The 21,716-nt window shown below is 36.7% G+C and overlaps 1 protein-coding gene and 1 long non-coding RNA gene across 4 annotated transcripts; one reads left to right on the top strand and one right to left on the bottom strand.

Annotated features, from left to right (window-relative positions):
* Nucleotides 1-11,622: 11,622 nt before the first annotated feature.
* Nucleotides 11,623-13,943, bottom strand: LOC127091955 (PKS-NRPS hybrid synthetase cheA-like). The gene is made up of 3 exons (XM_051030704.1): nucleotides 13,822-13,943; nucleotides 12,333-13,560; nucleotides 11,623-12,205 (listed from the first exon to the last, which is right to left on the bottom strand). The coding sequence occupies exons 2-3, from the start codon at nucleotides 13,556-13,558 to the stop codon at nucleotides 11,638-11,640; spliced, it is 1,794 nt and encodes a 597-aa protein (XP_050886661.1). The 5' UTR covers nucleotides 13,559-13,560; nucleotides 13,822-13,943; the 3' UTR covers nucleotides 11,623-11,637.
* A 69-nt stretch (nucleotides 13,944-14,012) lies between these two features.
* LOC127091956 (uncharacterized) lies at nucleotides 14,013-16,213 on the top strand. Of its 3 annotated transcripts, none has more exons than XR_007792038.1 (3): nucleotides 14,013-14,809; nucleotides 15,105-15,747; nucleotides 15,879-16,213. It is a non-coding gene; the product is annotated as an uncharacterized LOC127091956 (long non-coding RNA). The 3 variants fall into 3 exon arrangements; XR_007792037.1 differs by having other exon boundaries at nucleotides 14,021-15,364; nucleotides 15,434-15,747; XR_007792036.1 differs by having other exon boundaries at nucleotides 14,023-15,747.
* The last annotated feature ends 5,503 nt before the right edge of the window (nucleotides 16,214-21,716 follow it).

The raw sequence follows: 21,716 nt of genomic DNA, 5'->3' as shown, positions 1-21,716 counted from the left end.
AAGACCAAGTTTGTCCAAACAAGAAACTAAAACAATATTCCTGCAAACTGCATGTACATAATAGTATTTCTCTAACTTAGTTATGAAACCACTAGGTACAGTCAATACATAAGTTCCCATTACTAAAGCAACAACCTTGGCTTCATTTCCAACTCGTAGATCAACTTCACCTTTTGCCAATTCTCTACTTCTTTTTATCTCATGCACATTAGAACAAATGTGAGAACCACATCCAGTATCCAATACCCATGATACAAAAGTAGATATATTTATTTTTATAACAAAATCATCTGAAGTTGAAGTCTCTATTCCATTCTTCTTACTGAAAACACATTTTCCCCTCTCTTTACTACCCTACTTATTAGGCATTTTGTTCTACTTCTTAAAATTTCTATTGTTGACCATCAAAATAACCTTCCCTTTTGATTTCATATTCTTCTCGACAATTATTAACATGGCTAGCCGCTCTGGTAGTGTTTTGTCTAAATAATTCATATTGAAGTTCAAGAAAAAAGATTGAAGCTCCCTAACAACAATTGAAAGATCAAATTAGTCTCAAGCTCATTTCGGAGGGGAAACCCCAATCTCTCAAGGTTCTCCACATATCTAATCTTCTTGGGTAAATGGGAACCTACAAGAGTACCCTTAGCTAGTTTTCCTTGAAAAGGGGATTTTGGAACTTCAAACCTCTCGTGCCTAACATGATCTTGATATAACATCTTTAGGTGTTCTATTATATCAAACGCTGTCATGTTCTCATGTTGCTTTTGCAACTCAAAGTTCATGGTAGCCAGCATCAGTCAGACAATTATCATCAACATGTTTCTTATATGCATCTCTTTCATCCTTACGATCTAAATCAAGTTCCTCTTAAGGTACATGTGTCTCTAACATATATATCTTTTTCTCATGTTAGAGGAGAATCCTCGAGTTTTAGCGTCAATCCAAAAAATTTATCCCAGACAATTTTTCCAAGTCAAAGGTTGATTGTAAAATGTTGTTTGATGTGTTTGTTGACATGGTAATATACATATAATAATGTGAAGATATAAATGTCATTAAAAACAAAATATTCAATTAGGACTTTAATTAAATATGCTTTCACTATTTTACTCAAATCAAATGACCTTTAACATTTGATTCGTAAAATCCCATTGAAAGATTTTCTAATGGATTAAGATCCATATTTCCCTGTATTTCAACTCAACGGTGGGGTGATTACACAATTCTCTAATATTATTAGTTAGGTGAATACCTCCTTATTCTAATCCATCATATAAATTGTTCTCAACTCTTGTTTCTAAACTCGTATAATCATATTATAATTATTTTAGTTAAATTAAACCCGAGATTTAGCAATTGTGTATTACATTTATCCCATCGCACCTTATTAATTAGAACATACACCTCGTGGTGGGCGAGATCTACATTGTTCAATACTAATTTTGATGAGTGCTATAATTTGGAAAGCAAAATCTTATATTTATTTTGAAGGAATTTATAATTAGTTTGATTTCATCGGCTTATTTATCATGTAAATTGTAACACCCTAACCCAAAAACTCATGTAACAGGTATTATAGGTTGATTAAAGTATTACCAACTTATAAACATCTCAATTTTATTCAAATAGTAGTGCAAAATCAACTTTATTCAATGCAACAATAACATAATGTTTAAAGTCTCCGCCCGAACTATCATCCCACAACAACATATTCATTATTCAACAACATAAATCATGCTCATACAGAAACACATTATTATCACAACTCACATCAATTAACACAATATCATCATCAAGCGTGCACATATCCAACATTCATCAATTCACCCATAAATTTGATTTAAATTATATTTTATCATAAATCATACCAAATATCATTCTAAAAAACTGTTAACAGAGTCTAACAATGCTAAAACATTTACAAAAGTCAAAAAATCAAAATCTGCCATTTATCATCATCAAAACAAGATTTATGCCCAATTAAGGCTCATGGTGGATTACCCATCACGAGCATGGCATACGCCATGTACATCATAACACACACACACACACACACACACACACACACACACACACACACATGTCACTTGCATGACGACCGGCTCCAAAATTGAGCCTATGCTTCATGACGGGTTACCTGTCATGGCCATGGTGCCCCGCCATCGACCTGCAGAATGAAAATTTTCGTTTCTGTGACGGAGTTCAAATCAGAACTCCGATTTCTCAGTCCAGGTACTCTAATCGATCAGAAAATAACATAAAATCAACGTATTAACATCACTCAACCTATATTCATTAGTTAGCAAGCATAATCAGCAATTAGTCACCATTTTTATCATGATTCTAAAAACCTTCCAAAATTAACTAATGGTGAAAACATATTGACACATCAAAACATAAATTACCCCACACACATGTACATGAATTTCATCATGAAAAGCGCATTAGAACACCAATTGATTATCAAATTTCATATTCACATAAACATAACCAAACATGCATAATCATATAAAGCACATTGGAGGTTAAGGACTCGTCAATTTTATCCCTTAAGCATATCCATGTTATTGAATTCATTCTCCCTCATACCTCAATTCCTAGCAAGCAATCAGAATGCCAACTTGTTTGAATGTTCTCCCCTCACTCAAAACTCCAAGTTCTGCCTTTATCTGTAGCCTCTTTTCCAAAGTTTCTATGTACTACTAAAAACTCCTAGACTTAGGTTATGTTCCTAATTCATATCATTAGGGTTAATCTAGTTGAAATTACAAACTCACCTCTCGCTTACTAGCATCCTCTCTCCTTCCTCCCCTCTATTTCTCAAAATTCACACTTTGGTCCCAAACCTTCTATTTTCTTATTTTAATTAAATAATTCAATTAAAATACAATTATTTAATTATTAAAGTAGACTCTAGTAATTCTACCTCACCTCTACCAATCTCTAATCACTCTCCACACTCCCTCCTCAAGTTCACACACCCCTAACATCCATATTAATTTAATTATTGCACATAATAAATAAATCAAAATTAAATTAAATCACAAACAAACACATAAAATAAAAATATAAAAAAACTGGAGTGTTACATAAATCGTCTCTCTCATGCATCAAAATAGAAAATAGATTCACATGCATCAACATACATTCACATGATTCAACATACATATAAAATGATACATTTATGCCCACTAGAGCAATTGTTCTTTCAAGCCAATGAGAAAACCTAAGTTAAATCTAATATGGATATATGCTTCTCCAAGCTAGATCTCTATGGTTGTCCTCCTTTAATTTTTTCTTCTTCTTTTCTTCATTATATTACATTACATCAAATAACGCTTATTTTTTTATACAAGAGAGTGAGATGAGAAAAGAAGTTACATAAAGAGACTATAGAGAAAGGCGCAACTGAAGGTGAGAAAAACAAGAAAGGGGGGGTTTGAATTGTTTGGAAAAATAAGCGTTTTTCAAAATGAAAATCACACAAGGATTTTATACTGGTTCGCTTATAACACAAAGCTACTCCAGTCCACCCGGCCAAGGTGATTTCGCCTTCAACAAGGACTTAATCCACTAATCTTGAAAGATTACAAACAACGTCTAAGATAAAAATCTCTTAGCCCTCTCAAGTATACAGACTACACAGAGTCACTTGAGGAAATCAACAAACAATAGAAGAAATATTTATGTAATCTAGAGTGCTTCTAAGAAAGCAGATATTACAATAGTAAGAACAAGAGTTTTTCACGTAATAAGCAAAAGCTTCGTGAAGATCTTAGAGAGCAAGAGGGTTTTCTTGTGTTGATGTTTCAGTATGATTTTTCCTTGTATGTGTAGTATTTGAAATGTTGATTTGCAATCCTTTATATAGATCAATGAGGTAGTAGTTGAAACTGATGAGTAATAAGATGAATTTACGCCATAACATAAACAGCTTCTGCAGGATAACTTTTTCTCCTTGAAATGACTACTTACCACAAGTAGTATTTTCTTTATTGAAATTGGAGATTAACGTCTCTTTCTCAATTAGGAAATCCATTTGCAAATCTTTACTTGACTTCAACGTTACTCTTTCATGATTAGCAATTCCATGCTCAGAGTATTTGTGTTTCTGGAGAAACTTGGAATCTTGCTTCTGATGTAGATCTCTTGTGAGTTCAGATAGCGCTGAGAACTTCTGGAGCTTAGAGATAGCGTTGTTCAGAGTCAGAACATCTAGAATTTTACTTCTTGTTCAGATGCTTCTGATACTTTGTTGTTCTTGCTCAGAGTTAGACTTTCTTGAACGTGTCTCCACTTCAGATGCTTCTTATCTTCTGATAATTTGTATCTGATCTGGTTCTGTATCTGATGACATCATCAGATTTCTTCCTTCTTTCTTTAGAATCCTGCACACTTAGAAACTTTTCGTTAGGGTGCCATTTTTGGTTTCATCCTTTGTTATCATCAAAATCAAGGAATCTGTTGTAGAACAATTTTTGTTCTTACAGCAACATGCAAGTCTTATTTTAAAAATCTCAAAATAAAATAAAAAGGTCATAAACACTCACCACAAGAAAATAATAATAAACATATTTTTCTTATAATTATTAAATTCTATTACTTAAATGAATTAAATTAAATTTTGACGATTGATCACACTACGTATAGTTAGTGATTAGACTTTTCAAATCCCGTAAATCAAAATATTTAAAATTAATAATAATAAAAACTTACTATTATTTAATTAAATAATAACATGATAAAAACAACACTATCATGTTATCTCATCATAAGTTTTATTATCGGTATGACATCAATAATTTATCCATTTTATAATAATAACAATAACTATTATTGTTATATTCAAAAAAAAAAAAGGTAACAATGCATTTTTATAAATTATTAATAAGTATTATGACTATATTATAAAAATAAAACTTTACATATATAATTTTTGGAATATCCATCTTTTAAAATAATAATAATAATTATTATTATTATAGGGTTAATGTCTGTTTTGCCCTTTGTCATATGGGCGATTGTTGAAAAACTCATGTAAAAATAAATTGATTTTCCTCTCTGATTTATAAAGATTTTTATGTTACTTTTCTTTTAATTTTTTAATTTTTTATATGAGGTGGAAATTTTAGTTGGCTTTTTTATTATTCTTTTTTTAAAATACCATGTCGGCTATTTTATTTATTTTAATTATTTCTAATTATTAATATAATAAAATAACAAAAATAATTGAATTGCAGTTATTATGATTCAAACACCTTTGAGCAAAGAATTTTTTTTAAAAACAGGGTTGTTGTGCAACTCTAAAATTAAGGGTATTTTTATGCACTCTATATGTTTCTTAAGCACCACACGAAATTTTTAAAATGCCCCAAATTTTCAGAGATGCATCTTCGGACGTACCAAATTGTTTACCTTGAATAATGGTAAACAACCGTTGATCTTCCAAATTTCTAAATTCTGTCACTTACAGGATCGATCAGATTGACCCTAGAACATGTGCTAAATTTCTGGTAAGCGTAACGTTGATAAAAAAATTAAACTAAACGTCGAATTGAAGCGTTAAATAAAAATTAAAGACAAAAGAGTAACTTGAACAAAAAAACAATCTTAAATCAGTATTTAGAACTATTAAAGAAGAAGTAAATGATGGGAATTGTAGAAGGATTGAAAGCAATCGAAAAGGTAGGTAAGTGCTGGAATCTTTAAGAATGTAAGGCAAAAGTTCAGAGTAACGAAAGGAACTAAAGATCTTTAAACTTGTAAACAACGAAGTAAGAAATAAAGTGTTTGAAAGTAAAGAGCAAGGAAAGATATTTCTGAAGAAAGTAAAGATAACTTTGTAATGCTTTGAAATGATTAAATAATGGTATAGACAACGTACATTCTGTGTTTTACAGTTCTTCTTCACACGAATACTTAGTAAATTTGCAGGTTTTTATACACAATTTGACACACCCTTTTCTAACTCTAAGACCCTATATTTATACTGGATCAAAATAACCTCTCTAAGGGTGCTTCAATCACGTCGATACATGTCCGCTCACTCTGCTTCCACGTGTATCTTTGCGGTTTCTACCGAAGATACTCTTCCCTCATTTATTTAAATTTCAAATCTTTGATCGAAACCGTTTTTTAACCGCTCCTTAAGGAACCGCTCTGAAATTTCAGCTATAAGCTTGATCTTTATTTAACCAGCTAAGTCAGTCTACCTTCAGCTGGTCGAATCACCTCTTAGTCGAAGCCAGTTGTACATGCTTTCCAATTTTGGTAATTTAAAGTGGGCGTCGAAAATTTGAGCTAACAGATTGCCCCCCAAAAATGTCATTTTCGACATACAAGAGAGAAAGATATTTTTTGAGACCTTACTTCGACGCCTCAATGGCTGATACTGCCACGTGTCCCAATGTTGGCAAAACCTTTCAGTTCTTCCATTTATCTGGTGACGTCAGCGTCATCATTGTTTTTTTCTACCCACGTCTTTTCAGCCCACAACAGAATATTTTCCACTCATCATGTTTCCTAGCTTCTAGGAAATCATGGCTATAACATTAATTTCCATTTTCACTATACTGCCCAAGGGATACACGTGTCACATTAACTTGTCTACCATTAATGTTGATTTGAAACATCTCCCGGTAGGTCTATAAAACCCAATTATTTACCCATTTCAGAACTTCATCACATTCTCTTCATTTTCAAATGTTCCAGCCTTCTTTTCTCCCAATCCTTTCTAACTGAAACCCATATTTTCGCTTTTTCAAACCTTAACGATGGATGCTTCAAACAGAACTCTCAAGGGAACAGGAGTTTCTTTCAAAACTACTGCCAATAGGTCCAAATCTCCGAAGAAATTTTTTGAACTTCCGCCATTTGCTACTTTATCTGCCCCCCTTGTTGTTGGTAATTGTCAGTACCTACCAGAACCTCAGACAGAGGAACAACGCTAGATTTATGCTTCTCATGTACTCATTCCCGTTTCTATCTCTAATAAAACTTATGCCTTATCTGGACCTCTAGCAGATTTAGACACTGATACCAGCAAGCTTAGAGAGTTTTTTCCGTCTTACCATAAATGCAAACCCATAGGACAAGCTAAAAACCCTAGGACTTCTTCTTCTGAAAACACCCCGACTGAAAAACGCTATAGATTTGAGGTTTATGAACAACGGTTTTAGAGCCTTTCGTGCCACCCCAACTTTCAAAGATCCCACTGATTACTCCAATTGGCTAAAAAAAATAGAGAAACAAAAATCTCAGGCTTGGAAAGATATAGGGATATACGACCTTATTATGTTGTCGAAATTAGACCTGGATTATAGTAACCCTATGTTAGTTTCTTCACTGTACTTTAAGGACAACTAAAGCACCACAAAAAATACAGAGTCGCCACCGGATTTTATTTATTCCAAAGGAAAGGGAAAATAGCGATAAAACCCCAAATGAGAGAAAAGGTCTCACAACCAAGAGTAGATTCGGAAGTCAGTTATGCAAGGGGAAGGTATTAGCACCCCTTACATCCATGGTACTCCATGGGAACCACTTGCTCGTATCAAATGCGTATGGATGTTTATTTATCTGTATGTTGCTTGCTATCGAGAATGAGATGAAAGAATAAGATGGGAGAGAAAATAAGTTTTAATTTAGTGTGCTCGCCAGGAATTTGGGCCCTCGTGCCTACGTATCCCCATACGTGCAATAGGGAAGTCAGAGCTTCGTAGTCCGGCTCTAAAATGGTGTATTTGTTTGGTTGTTTTTAATGAACAGTATTGATGTTCACGCGCTACTGCTCACTTGCTTATGTACTCTGTCATGGGAGAAGAAAGTATTTGTTTGTTTGCGATAAAGTGGATACGCTTGGTTCGCACTCTAGCAGTTAAACATTACTTGCTCGCACATGGAGGCTTAAGCTTCGCTCACGGTAGAACAGAAGTAACACGTCCTTATTGAAAGGTTTTGAATAGGGTTCACTAAGGAAAAAGATGATTTGATTTGTTAGGGTTGATTTTATGCATGGAGACAAGCATTAAACCCTTGGCTAGATACAGTCGGCGGTCCAATAACTCAGGAGTTGAGAGGACAATGTTATCCTAACCACTCTTTTTCGTCCTAAAAAGAGATTTGAATTATGAAAGAGTTTGACAAGTCTAATCATTTGAACTTAGAGGGCGACAAGTATTCGACCCTTGACTAAGTACGATCAACGATCAAAGTACTTGGGAATTAAGAGAACAATGAAGTCATAACTATTCTTTTTCATCCTCATAGAACCTAGATCTAACTTGTTTGAATCATTAGATGTTTTAGGGGGAAAGTCAAGTGTCGGGTCCTCGGGCTAGGTACGACCGACAACCCAATTACTTGAATGTTGTGTACAAACACGTACACTCCATTTGCATTCCAAATTGTTATGAAAATGGTTTTGAAAAAGGAACTTGATGTTGAATCAAGTGTTTAAATTTATTATGAAAATAGTGAGTGAAGAATGGAGGAGAGAGATAGAATGAGGTTGAGAAGAGAATGGAGAAGAGATGTGAATACGGGATCTTGGAGTGGATGGAGAATGCTTGACGTTGGATCAAGCATTCACGTTGCAATGGTGTGAGTTTTATTAGGAAAACAACTTGACATTGAATCAAGTACCTTTTGTTTCTTTTGAAATGCTTTATTTATCGTTTTGTATTTTATCTTTGATTATTAACATGCATGGTGAACTAACTAGAAAGCAATAAAGTTAAGTTATTACATGACTAAGGGATGGGGGAACATTTAACCCATGACGGGGGAATGGATTCACACAATACAATATAAGGAAATGAAAAGAAAATACGAGTTACAAACTATTAACTATGTACCATGCCTATGGCATACAAGTGACATGGTACTTCAAACAATACAAAGCTACTGAATAAAAATGGAATGGTTAGGAGCATGGCTAGCTAAGAGTGAGTTTGCATCTCGAAGTCAACATGTGGACAAAAAACAAAAAACTAGTTAGCGTGAGATAAAGTCGAATGAATGAGAATGATGCAACAATATGTAAGTATGCTCAATGGTTAAAATCGATTCAAAAGGTAATGGATTAATCAATGAAAAACAATCAAGGATCTATCCTATGATCAAGGCAAATGAAACTAAGCATACAAAGTATTCATTACCTAAATTGAAATGGGATTTTCAATTTACAATATGATCATAAACCAAAGAAACGATTAAATGGACAAATAAAATTACTATTAATTCTAGAGGTTAAATCTACCTAAACACGAATTAGGAATCGAAATTAATCAAATGTGAAATTCACAATCCAAATACAAGAGTTGAATCTAAACTACATGATTATACAAATCAAATTGAATGGACATTAACCTAAGGTCTAACCATGGAAAAATCAACCATTAACCATATATCCAAATCTTAAAAAAAAAAATGAAATCAACAAAGTGGATTAAACAAAATCGAATGGCCAATTATATCACAATCACGACAAGATTAAACAAACTATTGAATCATGTTCTAAAAAATAAGATAAAAAATAACCTAATTTCTAACCAAACCTAATTCAATCTAACCATTACTTAACCTAATTAATCAACAAAATCATGTTAATCCTAATATTTCTAACACTACGAATTAATCCTAATTCTAACAAGATCAACAAACAGTACCAAGATTAGCAAAAAAAACTGGAATTAAAAATAAGTTAATCATCATTAAGCAAAGGTTAATGGGAGTTAAGAAGATCATGAACATCACATTGGGCCATGAATTTAATTGATTGAAGGGGGTGTGTGAAAAAATGGCTTGGGTTGCTTGGGCCCCCAAGCCTTCAATCACCCAAAACCGGGAAAATTTTACCCTATACCCCTACAATTGTACCCATACCCCTACATTTAAAATTTTTTGACCAAAATACCCTCATATAAATAGGGTATATTTTCCGTTTCAAAATTTTTTTACCATTTTCGTTGAAGACTTCCGGAGAAGAAAATTTTTTGGCGTTTTTGCATTGTATACCGGAACACTTAAGAGTAAGTCTTCCGGTTTGAAAATTGTATACCGGAACACTTCTCTTAAGTGTTCCGGTTTGTTGTTTTTTTTGGACACTGAACCGGAAGTCTTCTAGAAAGTCTTCCGGTTTGTATACTTATATACCGGAACACTTTCTTCAAGTCTTCCGGTTTGGATGATGTGTACCGGAACTCTTCTTTGAAGTGTTCCGGTACGTAATTTTTTTTTTTTTTTTTTTTTTTTTTAATTATTTTTTTTTACATTATTTTTGCAGTGGTTCGAAGAAGAGGTGCAGATGGCCGGATTCCAGTCCGCACGTTAGACCGGGGTGCATCTTCATCTGCAGCTGCAGCTGAGCCGACTGGATATCCAGGAGGGTCGTACGATACATCGCTTTTGGTGAAGTACGAGCATCATGTTGCTCGACATATATGGTTCGGTGAGGTAAGTAAACGGACTATATTTGAAAATGAATAATAGTTGAATATTTTATAATTTGTTTTCTAATATGTGTTTTAATTGTTTTTAGGAAAGAGGACCAAAGAAAGAGTTGAAGGTTGCCGGACATGGACTGAAGTTGAATTCTAGGGTTCCATTGGCTCTTCCACCACAGATGGAGAGTTGGGTATCTAGATCCGGTTTAGCTTCACTGCAGAGAACGAGTCTGAACAAGATAGACACAAATCTTGTCTCTGCATTTGTGGAAAGATGGCATCTAGAGACATCTTCATTTCACATGCCGTTTGGTGAAATGAGCATTACTTTAGATGATGTCGCATGTCTACTTCACTTGCCCATTAGGGGTATCTTTTGGAGTCCTCAGGATGTGACTGAAGAGCTAGCTGTTGAACTTGCTGTGGACTACCTAGGAGTGTCACAGAGTCAGGCACAGTCACATGTTCGGAGCTGCAGGGGGTCGTATTACAAGTTGGAGTGGTTATATGATATATTCGTACATCATAGGGCTGCTTCCAGCTGGGCATATGCGACTAGAGCATATCTATTGATGTTGGTGGGTTCCACCATATTTGCTGATAAGACCTTTACACTTGTAGAGGCACGATACCTCCTCCTGTTTAGGGACTTGGATGGATGTTCAGGATATAGTTGGGGAGCAGCTGCACTAGTTACCCTCTACCGATATCTTGGAGATGCGTCCATGTACAGTTGCAAACAGCTAGGTGGATATCCTACTCTCCTACAGGTATATAATTTAATTTTGTTAATTAAGTGTTGGATTCATTTTATAAAATATTGTAACTTAATTTGTTTTATTTATTATGTTTTTATTTTGTAACAGTGTTGGATTCACGAGTATTTTCCAACTGTTGGAAAAAGAGGGGAGAATTGGAATCCTGCTGGAAACTGTGGTCTTCCCCGAGCGATGAGATGGTCATATAGACAGGGAGTCCTGAAGGTCGATGATTTACGACCTATTTTGGACGAGCTGACACCTACCGACGTCATCTGGCGACCATTTGAGGATCATAGAGCATGGCGTGTATTTGATGAGATATGTCTTTACAGGGGCTGTTTGAAGTGGGGTGAAACAGTTGTTCCATACTTGCCTGATAGATGTTTACGTACCCTACTCCTTAATGCCCTGATAGATGTTTACGTACCCTACTCCTCAGGTGGTGGACACAATGTTGTCATTGTTGGGTATGCTAGTTCACATACCCTACTCCTTAATGCCCTTTTCCCAACAACATCTAATGACCTAAATCGTCTCCACAACTCATCCATTGCAGCTGTCATATCCACCTCTGATCCATCATCTTCACCTTTCTCTAACTCAACTTCCATAGTTAGTTTCCTCCAATGAACATGAACAGCATCAATGGGTATCGGTATACCACCTACTCTGTATCTTCCTAACTCACAAGCACAAGGTAACCCATAAGATGTTCTAAGAGTACAACCACATATTTGCCTGTTAGTTCCAACATAATCAACTCTCAATAACTCTTCAGCAATACGTCTCAAAGCAGCTCGAGATACGGAACCACGCAAATAACCATAAAAGGGACTTACGTGCGCGTTCTCAACTTCGTAAAAACTCTTTTGAAATGAAGCTCTAATGTTTCCCAGTTGTAACCTCAAGTTGTTATTCATGGCTTCCCAACATTTGACCATGTCACCTATACTGTTTCCTAACATCTGCTTTAACTTCCAATGAGCAGATTCAACCCTAAAAATATCAGATATAAAAAATACCATTAGATATTGAAAATATTAAGTATTAAAAATATCAGATATTGAAAATAACACATCAAAAAACATAAAAAAAAAATCAAATATAAAATTATAAGACGTACCGATTAGTCGTTGTGTTACCCAAATGTAGGACTCGATTAATCCATGCTCCAACAAATCTATGCCTATGTGGAGTCAACCATGTGTCTTTCACATAATTAATAAATCCACTATAATCAACACATGCTTGCTCAAGTTGATGCAACCGCTGACCATACTCAACCTCATCACTAGCCCAGACAACTTCCATCCATAATGTGTCTATCGTCTTTTGCAGGTCATTCACCACATGTTGTTTGCATTTGGCACCAACGTTTTTGTTAATGTGAAATCTACATAGCAAATTAATCGAGTTGGGAAACACAACTTCAATTGCTTTCATCAAAGCAAGATCTCTATCTGTCAAAATCACTTGTGGACACATGTCTTTCTTCACAAACAACTCTTTTAATTTCTCCAATACCCAGCAAAAATTCTCTGTTTGCTCAGACTCCATATATGCAAATCCAACAGCAAAAGTCAACTCAGTCGATGTCATGCCAACAATTTCAAACAAAGGTTGTCTATATTTGTTTGTCTTGTAGGTGCTATCCATAACTAACACAATCGGAAATATATTCAACAACTTCACTGAATCAGGATGTGCCCAAAATATCTCTCTCACCACTTCCGAGTCATCCTTTTTTCTACTCCAATACACATATCCTGCATCCTCAATAAGCTTAAACAGATGTTGTATCTCACTCCTTGGACCTCTTATCTCTTTTTCTATCACACTCTTATGCTTGTATACTTGCGTAATACGAGTGACATTCTCAGGAAACTTGTCTTGCAAGGAAAGCAAAATGTTTCTAGGTGCTACATGTCTCTTTGCCAAATCAGCGACATGTTGCTTCTCATCTGTGGTCAACCTACCAATAAACGAATGACCTTCTAATCTATCAGGTAAACCATGATTATGTAACCCACATTTTACATCAATCTTCCAACCAGATCCATCTTTCGCCGGAGTCGACCTGATTTTAAATGGACATCCACATTTCTTGGACGCACTTTGGGTACCACTATCACTAATCTTGTGTTTCCCACCTTTATCACAGCCAAATATTATTTTGTTACTTCTCCCTCTCTTCCCCGTTTTAGTATCTGAACGACTGATAATAACAGTTACTTTATTGTCGATTCCAACCTCTTTAATCCATCTGATAACCTCTTCTCGTGTACCAAATCTTTCCGTCGTCATAAACGCATCAGTAGTATCTACACATATTTTGGGAAGATTTTCCATTTCTGTAAAAAAAAAAAAAAAAAATATTAAAAAAAAAAAAAAAAAAAAAAAAAAAAAAAAAAACACGTACCGGAAGACTTAAAGAAAGACTTCCGGTACACAAAAAAAGCAAACCGGAACTCTTCTCCAAAGAGTTCCGGTATGCAAATTTTTTTGAAATTTTTTTATGTGAACCGGAACTCTTTCCTTAAGTGTTCCGGTTTGTTTTTTTTTTGTGTTCCGGAAGTCTTCCCATAAGTCTTCCGGTTTGCAAAAATACATACCGGAAGTCTTTTTGCAAGTGTTCCGGTGCGAGGGGTGTGAAAGTGTAATTTTTGGAATTTTCAACTGAATGGTAAAAATGAAATGGTAAATTGGTTAAAACCAATTAAGGGTAAAATGGGAATTTTTAAATTTTTGTAGGGGTATGGGATTAATCGTAGGGGTACAAGGTAAAATTTTCCAAAACCGGACTCAGTGAACACCCAAGAATGCACCTTCACGCTCAAACGCAACAACAAAACACTCACCTTCGATGCTGGAAAATCCTCCTCGGTGGCGTTCGCGAGCGATCAAATTCGTGCATTCGTCACTGATTCGCATTGCTCCCGTGATGAAGAGTGAAGGATGTTGAGTCTGGATGCAGAATGAAGATCCAAAGGGCGTGCCATGGTTGTTAAATCGAGACGAAGGTGATGAAGGAAAATGACAATTCGAAGTTTGGATACGAAAAACCCAGGTTCTGTGCGTTGAGCTTTTTTTATTTTTTCTGCTTCGAAGTCCTTGAAAACCCTCCCAGCTTCTTCTCCTTCACTTCTTCCCTTTGTGTTTCTGTTAATTCTGCTCCGAATCTTGTATTTGTGAAATGTATGAAGTTATTGAAATTCAGTTGGAAGAAATTAGGGGTGGTTGTTCGAAGAAGGTTGCAGGTTTTTGAGGGAGGTTCTGGTTGTATCAGTTAGAGGTTGACGATTCAACGGGGAAGAGGAGTTCGAAAACCGTTGGAAGGTTGAGAAGGGTCCAGAAGATTTTGTTGTGGAGAGGGGTTGGTAGCGTTAGAAGGTTGAGAGTTTTGGTTGGATTTTTTTGTTAAAGAAGAATCCTTGTCAATCGGAAGCTCTGGGATTTCATCTCCATTTTGCAGGGTTAGAGGGTTGGTTGCAGAAGATGGATTGATGAGTGAAGTGAGGGTGAGGTTTAAGAAGTTGTGAAGAATGGTTGGTTGAAAGGTGATAGGAGGTTGATGAAAGGGGGTCCCCCTCCAAAAAACCAGTGAGCGTCCCGGAATCCCCTTTTTTATAACTTTTTCTTCTCTCTGTTAGGAGGCTCTCTCAGGCTGTTAGGAAGTCGTTGAGGTTTGTCAGAAAACAGTTGGAAATTCTGTTTTTAGTTATATGCAGGTCGAGAAGTTGGTTGCCACTTGAAGTTGGAAATAGATTGTTGTGACTTCTGTTATGAGAGTCATTTGAAGCTTCTTCTTTTTCAATTTTTATCCTCCTGTTTTATTAGTTAGAACTTAAGTGCTTATTTGTGAAGCTGGATTGAATGTTAACTTACTTTTATGCAGAATGAAGCTTAAACATCCCGTTAATTATCAGGCTGCGGTTTGAAAAAATTGGTTAGTGAAAGTTCAACTTGTTAGTTGACTTAAATGAAGTTAGTTTTTGATTAGAAATTCTGCTGGAAAGTTGTTAGAAAATTCAGTTATTCGGTTGAGGTTTAGAAAATTGGTTGAAGTGGTTTAGAATTCTGTTGGGTTTGGTAGAAGCGGTATTTCGGTTATCGATCTGTTAATTTTGTTGTGGAAGTTTTCCTCTTATTCTGCAGGTTCTTTATTTCTTGTTCTTCTGCTAATTATGTTATGACATATTGAAGGGTTTTCTAACTTCTCTTCAGATTGGACTTTTGCTAACAGGACTTGAGGCATGACCATGATGCGAGTAACGTCGTAACTATATCAGTATTTTGTCTATAGCCCTTTCGGAAACTGCAAAATAACCCTTGTTTATTCCACATTGACTTTCAATGTGGTCTTTGTAGTGATTACACCTTCTTCACATAACCAATTCCAGAAAGCTCGAACCGGTTCCAGATAAGGCCACTGATTTCGCAGAGAAAGATCTATTGCAAGGAAGAATTGGAGCTTTGGGTGTAAAAGATGTACCCCTGTTGGTGTGAAAAAAAAGGGAGAAACTGAACCTCCTGTAAAGGTAATAGCCATTTTCTAGTTTCTAGTTCTTTTATGGTTTTAAATGGTTATGACTTTGACGCATATCTTTGGCGTATTGAATGTGCACTCAATTAGATTCATGGTTTACTTACGGTTTTCATGTTTTTGTAGGGTATTTGGTGAAAACGTAAGATTTGAACAAAAGCATACAAGTGGCTTATAGTTAAAGTAACATAGGAGCATGGTGAAGGCAATATCAAGAACATGGGGGGATCCTTGGAAATTCAAATTAAAATGGGAATTCGGTTTAGAAATGGGTGGAATTGTAATGGATTTTTGGTTGTAATTTGAACTTGATTGAAATGATTGTAAAGAATAAGAATGATTGTAACTTGGTTTATGGAAATGGATAGTTTGAAAGTGAATTGGTCTATGATGTAGGTAGGTATTGAATTGGTTTATGTAAGTTGAAAATGGAATGTAATGAAAAAAAGAAATTGATTCAATGTATTATGTATGAAATTTATATGTTTGGAAATTGGATTAATGGTAATTGAATGGTTTATGAATGGTTTTTGTGTTGAAAATTGAATGTTGGATTTGTAATGGAAATTGCAAGTGAATGAATTTGTAACATTGAAATTGGGATTGGTTTTGAATTGTACTTTAAATCAAGATGAATGTAGTTGGTTCATATGTTTAAAAATGGAAATTAATATTTTGGTTGAATGTTTCATGTATTTGGAAAGTGTAATGGTTCTTTCTTTAAAAATATGATGATTAAAAATGGACTTAGAATATGGCGAAGATTAAAAATGGATTTAAAAATATGAAGATGATTAAAATGGATTTTGGTTAGATTGTTGACTTTGGTCAACTAGTTGACCAAAAAATCAACAGTTGATCAAAAGTCAACTTAGGTAAAAATGTGTATTTTTGGGTGAAATGATAGGTAATGACTCGTGTGGAATGGACTTGAATAATGACTCGATAGAATGAATGAAAATGGACTTGACTGAACCATACAGTGCCTTTAAATCAGATGAAGTATGCTATGATACTAGACTTGAAATCCAATCAATCAAAGCCAAGCCAATGAATACTCAACCAATGAATCAGAACCATGAATCTTAAATAAACAACCGAATCATTTATAATGAACCAAACGAATCAGATGCAACCTCCCTGAAGTAGGGTTTCCACTATGCTCCCTGATGAATACATGTAAGATGAAAACTTCCAACACAACCATGTCCATCACATGGACCCTAGCCTGGAGACTTAACCTTCATTCCATGCTTGGTGTGATAAAACTCTCAAATCCATGATTTTGAGCTTTTCAAATGCAAATGGAATTTACATGATACTATGGGTATGCATATGAGATGAATGCTTATGAGGATATGCAAATGGTTTGGATTAGTGCCCTAGATGAACTTGTGACGGGTAGGATGAATTTTGGGGTATGACAACAACACACAATATACCTTCCACCTGCCTTTTGGAATGGTCACCCCACACTTTTCGACATGGCCGCTATCACAGGGCTGAAACCCACTAGCCACAATCATGATCCTGATGTTAACTCCATAGATACCATTGCCTTTTCGACTACAAGGGAAACATATTCAACACATATAACCCACTATCATGATAAAGACACTGAAACAGTCTCTGATGTGGAGCATATAGCTTTCCTGGCTCTGTGGCTGTCGCACTCTGTGTTTTGCTCGAAATCACTACAAGTGGCCAAAAAATATCTCACCTTGGCTAATCAACTGCATGCGGGGCATGATATCAGCTTAAGTGATATGATTTTGGCTAGCCTGTACGAATCCTTGAGCGACAGAGTGACTCAACTAAAGAATTTGGGGGACAAAGGGAATCTTCTATTGTCCGGCCCTTTTTGGTTATTACAACTTTGGCTCAATGCCACACTCGAGGCTAATCTGCCCAACAAGGGCCTCGTCGACGAAGATACTGAAGAAATCAGGCGTAGGAGAGTCGAAGGACCGAGGATAGATCAACTAACCCCCATGGACGAAGGATAGACTCTTCAATAAACCTTCATGAGTTACATCATGATGTTCGCTAAAAGTCATAATTTTACTTCGAGTATGGCTCCTTTCACTTTCAGGAAAGTTGGCCCTAGATGGTTTACCATGACTTTTCCTTCCTTATCTAAAAAGCAAGAGATAGAATCCTTGCTAATTTGGGAAGCCTTCTTGACGCCTTGGATCCTTACCCTTCGATTTAACCCTTCGAAAGTCCAAGTCACACTGACAACTTACCAGCCCAACCTTGTTGCTCGATAATTTGGGTTGGTCTAGGTCTTCCCGAAATGCCTATATGACAAGAAGAGTCAAAGCAAAGACGAAAATACTTGCGTCTTCCCACTAAGGTTTGAGATAAATCTCCTTAGGAAATTGATTTTACCCAGTAGTGACTGCAAACCTTTCTTTGTAGATGGCGCTTTCGCTTCCATGATGGCTTTGGTTTTATTCTGGTTTATTTCGATCCCTTTTTTATGGACCACAAAACCTAAAAAATTCCTAGCCTGGACACAAAAAGCACATTTTAGAGGGTTCATTTTCAAACCATATTTTCTCATTCGTTCAAAAGATATTCGAAGGTGTTTTATATGACTCTCCCCCGAAGTAGACTTAACAACAATATCGGCTATATAGATTTTCATAAAAGTTTCTATGAAATCATGGAAGATCAAATTCATCGTCCTTTGGTAAGTTGCCCCTGCATTTTTCAAACCAAAAGGCATCACTACCCATTCGTAGGTACCTAAGGCTCCACGACAACGAAATTCCGTTTTTGGGACATCTTCTTCAGCAATGAATATCTGATTGTACCCAGAATACCCGTCGAGCATGCTTAAATACTCATAACCTGCGGCAGAATCGACCAACATTTCCGCCACTGGCATTGAATACTCATTTTTTGGGATTGCAGTATTCAAATCTCTAAAATCTATGCAAACCCTTAATGTACTATTCTTTTTTACAACTGACACAATGTTAGCTAACCATTTGACATACCTGGAAGTACGAATGAAGTTACAACAGAGAAGTCTTTCAACTTCCTCCTTGATTTTCGACAATATTGCTGGGGAAAATCGTCTTGGATTTTGCTTCACCGGCTTCTTCCCGGGCTTGATCGGTAGTTTTAATTCGACCAACTCCCTGCTTAAACCAGGCATTTCGTCATAGTCCCACGCGAAACAGTCTTTAAACTCTCTCAGCAACTGGACCACTTCGATCTTGAGTTGAGGATGGATGTTGGCACTGATGTAAGTTAGCCTTTTTATTACCCCGTCTCCCAAGTCTATTCTTCGAGTGGATCTTGAGCTAGCATCTTAACATTGGTTGCTAGCGGGTCCTTCTCGAAACCCAAAGGCTCGTCATCATAGATCGCGTTAAGCCTCTGGTCTCGATCTTCTTGACCTTCGTCAGGTGGTCTTATGTCAAAATATTTTCCAGGACCCCCTGGTGGAGAAACTTCACTGGCTTTGACAACCATGTTTTTTATTTCGGCCTCTAAGGCCAATTGCTGCTTGTTTTCGGCCATGTAGGCCGAAATCCTCTTTAACGCTGCGAGCTCAGTCATCATCACTGAATTCACTTCCCCACCCTGTGGGGTCAATTCTGGCTACTCCTAAATATCTGAAGTTGTCTTCGCCCACTACCTCTCTGTCCCACCGGAAACCATAGTGGGGGTGGAGTGATAAGGAACAGTAGGCGTTGTCATCAGGGGTGAACGAAAACTCAGCTGAATCACAAGGGGCTATAGTAGCTAAGTGCTTGTCGAATTGGCGCCTGTCGACATGATTAATAGGGGTTTTGAAATATCCCCGATCCACCTCTATATTTTCAACAATACCATCTGGACGCCAAATTATAATCCTCTGGTGCATCGAAGACGGGACTGCTCTGACTCCATGAATCCATTCTCTTCCCAGCAACATGTTGTAGTTTAGCTTAGTTTCCACAATCATAAACATTGTGGACCTAGTAACCGTTTCTACAGTTAATTTAACTTGGATATCCCTCAGGGTGGAGCCTACTTTGCCTTAATAATTGGTCAACACCATGTTATGAGGTTTGACATCAGTGTCATATTTTCCAATTTTCGCCAACATGCAATGGGGCATCAGATTCACAATCGCCCCACAATCTACCAATATTTTGTTAATTGGGATGTTTTCGAATTTTCCGGTGATGAAAAGGGGTTTTAAATGGCTCTTCATGGTGTCACTAGGTCTTTCGAAAAAAGCATTCTGCTCTTCGACACAACCATTGTTCATTATATAGTAACAGACCGGTTTGTGGGCGGCCATTTCCCTTTCGGTGATAATATCATTGTCATCAACTTCGATGATCCAATCGAATTCTCTGGGCATCACGGATACCACTCCGACCAGAATGTCCAAGGAATCCTCTGAACCAGAGTCGAAGTTGTCCGTTAACAACTCGTCTTCGACAACCATCTGATTTTCTCCGGCCGTCTTATTTGAAATCTTAGCATCTCTTTTGGTGAGGTTAGGGCCATCCTTTTTCTTCACCATCATGTTGGTACTTGATTCAGCCTGGTTCATTTCTCCAGCTTATCTTTTGTCTTTTCACCTTCTCTGCTCTCTTCTCCACTTGGACCTTGTCATGGGATTCTTCCCTTTATAATTTTCGGACACATGTGCAGTCCTTTTGTCGGATCGGAATTCCTGGCGATAGGCCAATGATGAACCTCTTTCAACCTCAAACTTCTGCCACTTGCCATGGCCACGTTTTCTCCCCTCTTCCTTCTTGACCCACTCCCCCTCTGACCCTTCGATGCTTGGTTTAAAGGTCATGGGTTGGAAGTTTCACCCAACTTGTTTGGTTTCATTCATCTTCATCATAGGGCGCCTAGGATCAGGATATCTTCCGGGGTCGATGAACCTTTCTGGCTTACCCACTTGATTATTGTGGATGGCTTTATGGCCATTTTGGTGGTGCACTCTCCTAACCCCCTCCAGATTCTGAGCTGCCTTTTTGTCGAAGACAGCATTCCACCTAGGGCATAACATCACCTCCGATTTCTTCTTTTGGCACCTTCGAAGGAAATCTGATAGTGTTTCTTCTTCCTAAGGAAAGGCGACCTTATTATATTCCTCTTGTTTGTTTTCATCATCGCCTTCCATTGAAACTTCTCGAGATACCTCCACCATATTAACTTCCATGTGGACATCCTCAGTAATAGCTAGCTTTTGGAATTGTTTTTGAAGGCCATCAGTATCCTTGTCCAGCTGAACGAAAGTATCAGCAGTCTCTTTAGTGATCATTACTAACTTTGAGTCTCTAGCATCCTCAATATCTGAGGCTTCAACATTTCCCTTCTTGATGTCCTTTGTACCCCTTAAGGCCAAACGATCACGAGGTGCCTGCTCGAAGTGCTCATGTATTTTAACCATGACAGGCTCATGGACGAAGTCTTCAGTAACTTCGGTCATACAAAAATCATCAGCAGTTTCAATGAAATTCACCTCCTCTGGCTCAGTATAATGAGCTTCAGCAATTTGTAGAGGGTCGGAGTCGATTTTCATCTGGCTCCGTGGCTTATCACCGAACTTGAGTCTTCCCTCCTGGATTGCATTCTGCACCAGATCCCTGAAAAGAAAACATTGAGACGTTTTATGACCCAAAAAACTATGGTATTTACAAAACCCATGTTTCTTTCTTTGTTCTAAAGGCGGTATTTTAGCACCCAGAGGTACTACCATTTGACCATCTTTGACAAGTAAGTCGAAGATTTCATCACATTTTGTAACGTCAAAAGTATATGTTTTCTTAGGAAACTTGTCATTCTTTTCAGGTTCGACATGGTTTCTCCCGTTCGAAGGGGCCAAAACTTTGCACGCATATGGTGACCCCTGTGTCAACTCAGTAAGATCGATCTCAATATCGTCGAAGTCTGGGACTTCAAGGCCTGAATCTTCATGATCTTTCCTAAAATCAACATAGG

The sequence above is a fragment of the Lathyrus oleraceus genome, chromosome 6 (assembly GCF_024323335.1).
Source record: "Lathyrus oleraceus cultivar Zhongwan6 chromosome 6, CAAS_Psat_ZW6_1.0, whole genome shotgun sequence".
Taxonomy (NCBI): Eukaryota; Viridiplantae; Streptophyta; class Magnoliopsida; order Fabales; family Fabaceae; genus Lathyrus; species Lathyrus oleraceus.
The sequence above is the reverse complement of the archived record's forward strand: the minus strand, read 5'-3'. Positions and strand labels throughout refer to the sequence as shown.

Excerpts from the sequence above, each read along its gene's own strand:
- LOC127091955 (XM_051030704.1), bottom strand. The coding sequence starts at position 13,558 with ATGGAAAATCTTCCCAAAATATGTGTAGATACTACTGATGCGTTTATG. Across the intron at positions 12,206-12,332 it reads GGTAACACAACGACTAATCG|GGTTGAATCTGCTCATTGGA; the intron begins GTACGTCTTATA and ends TGATATTTTTAG.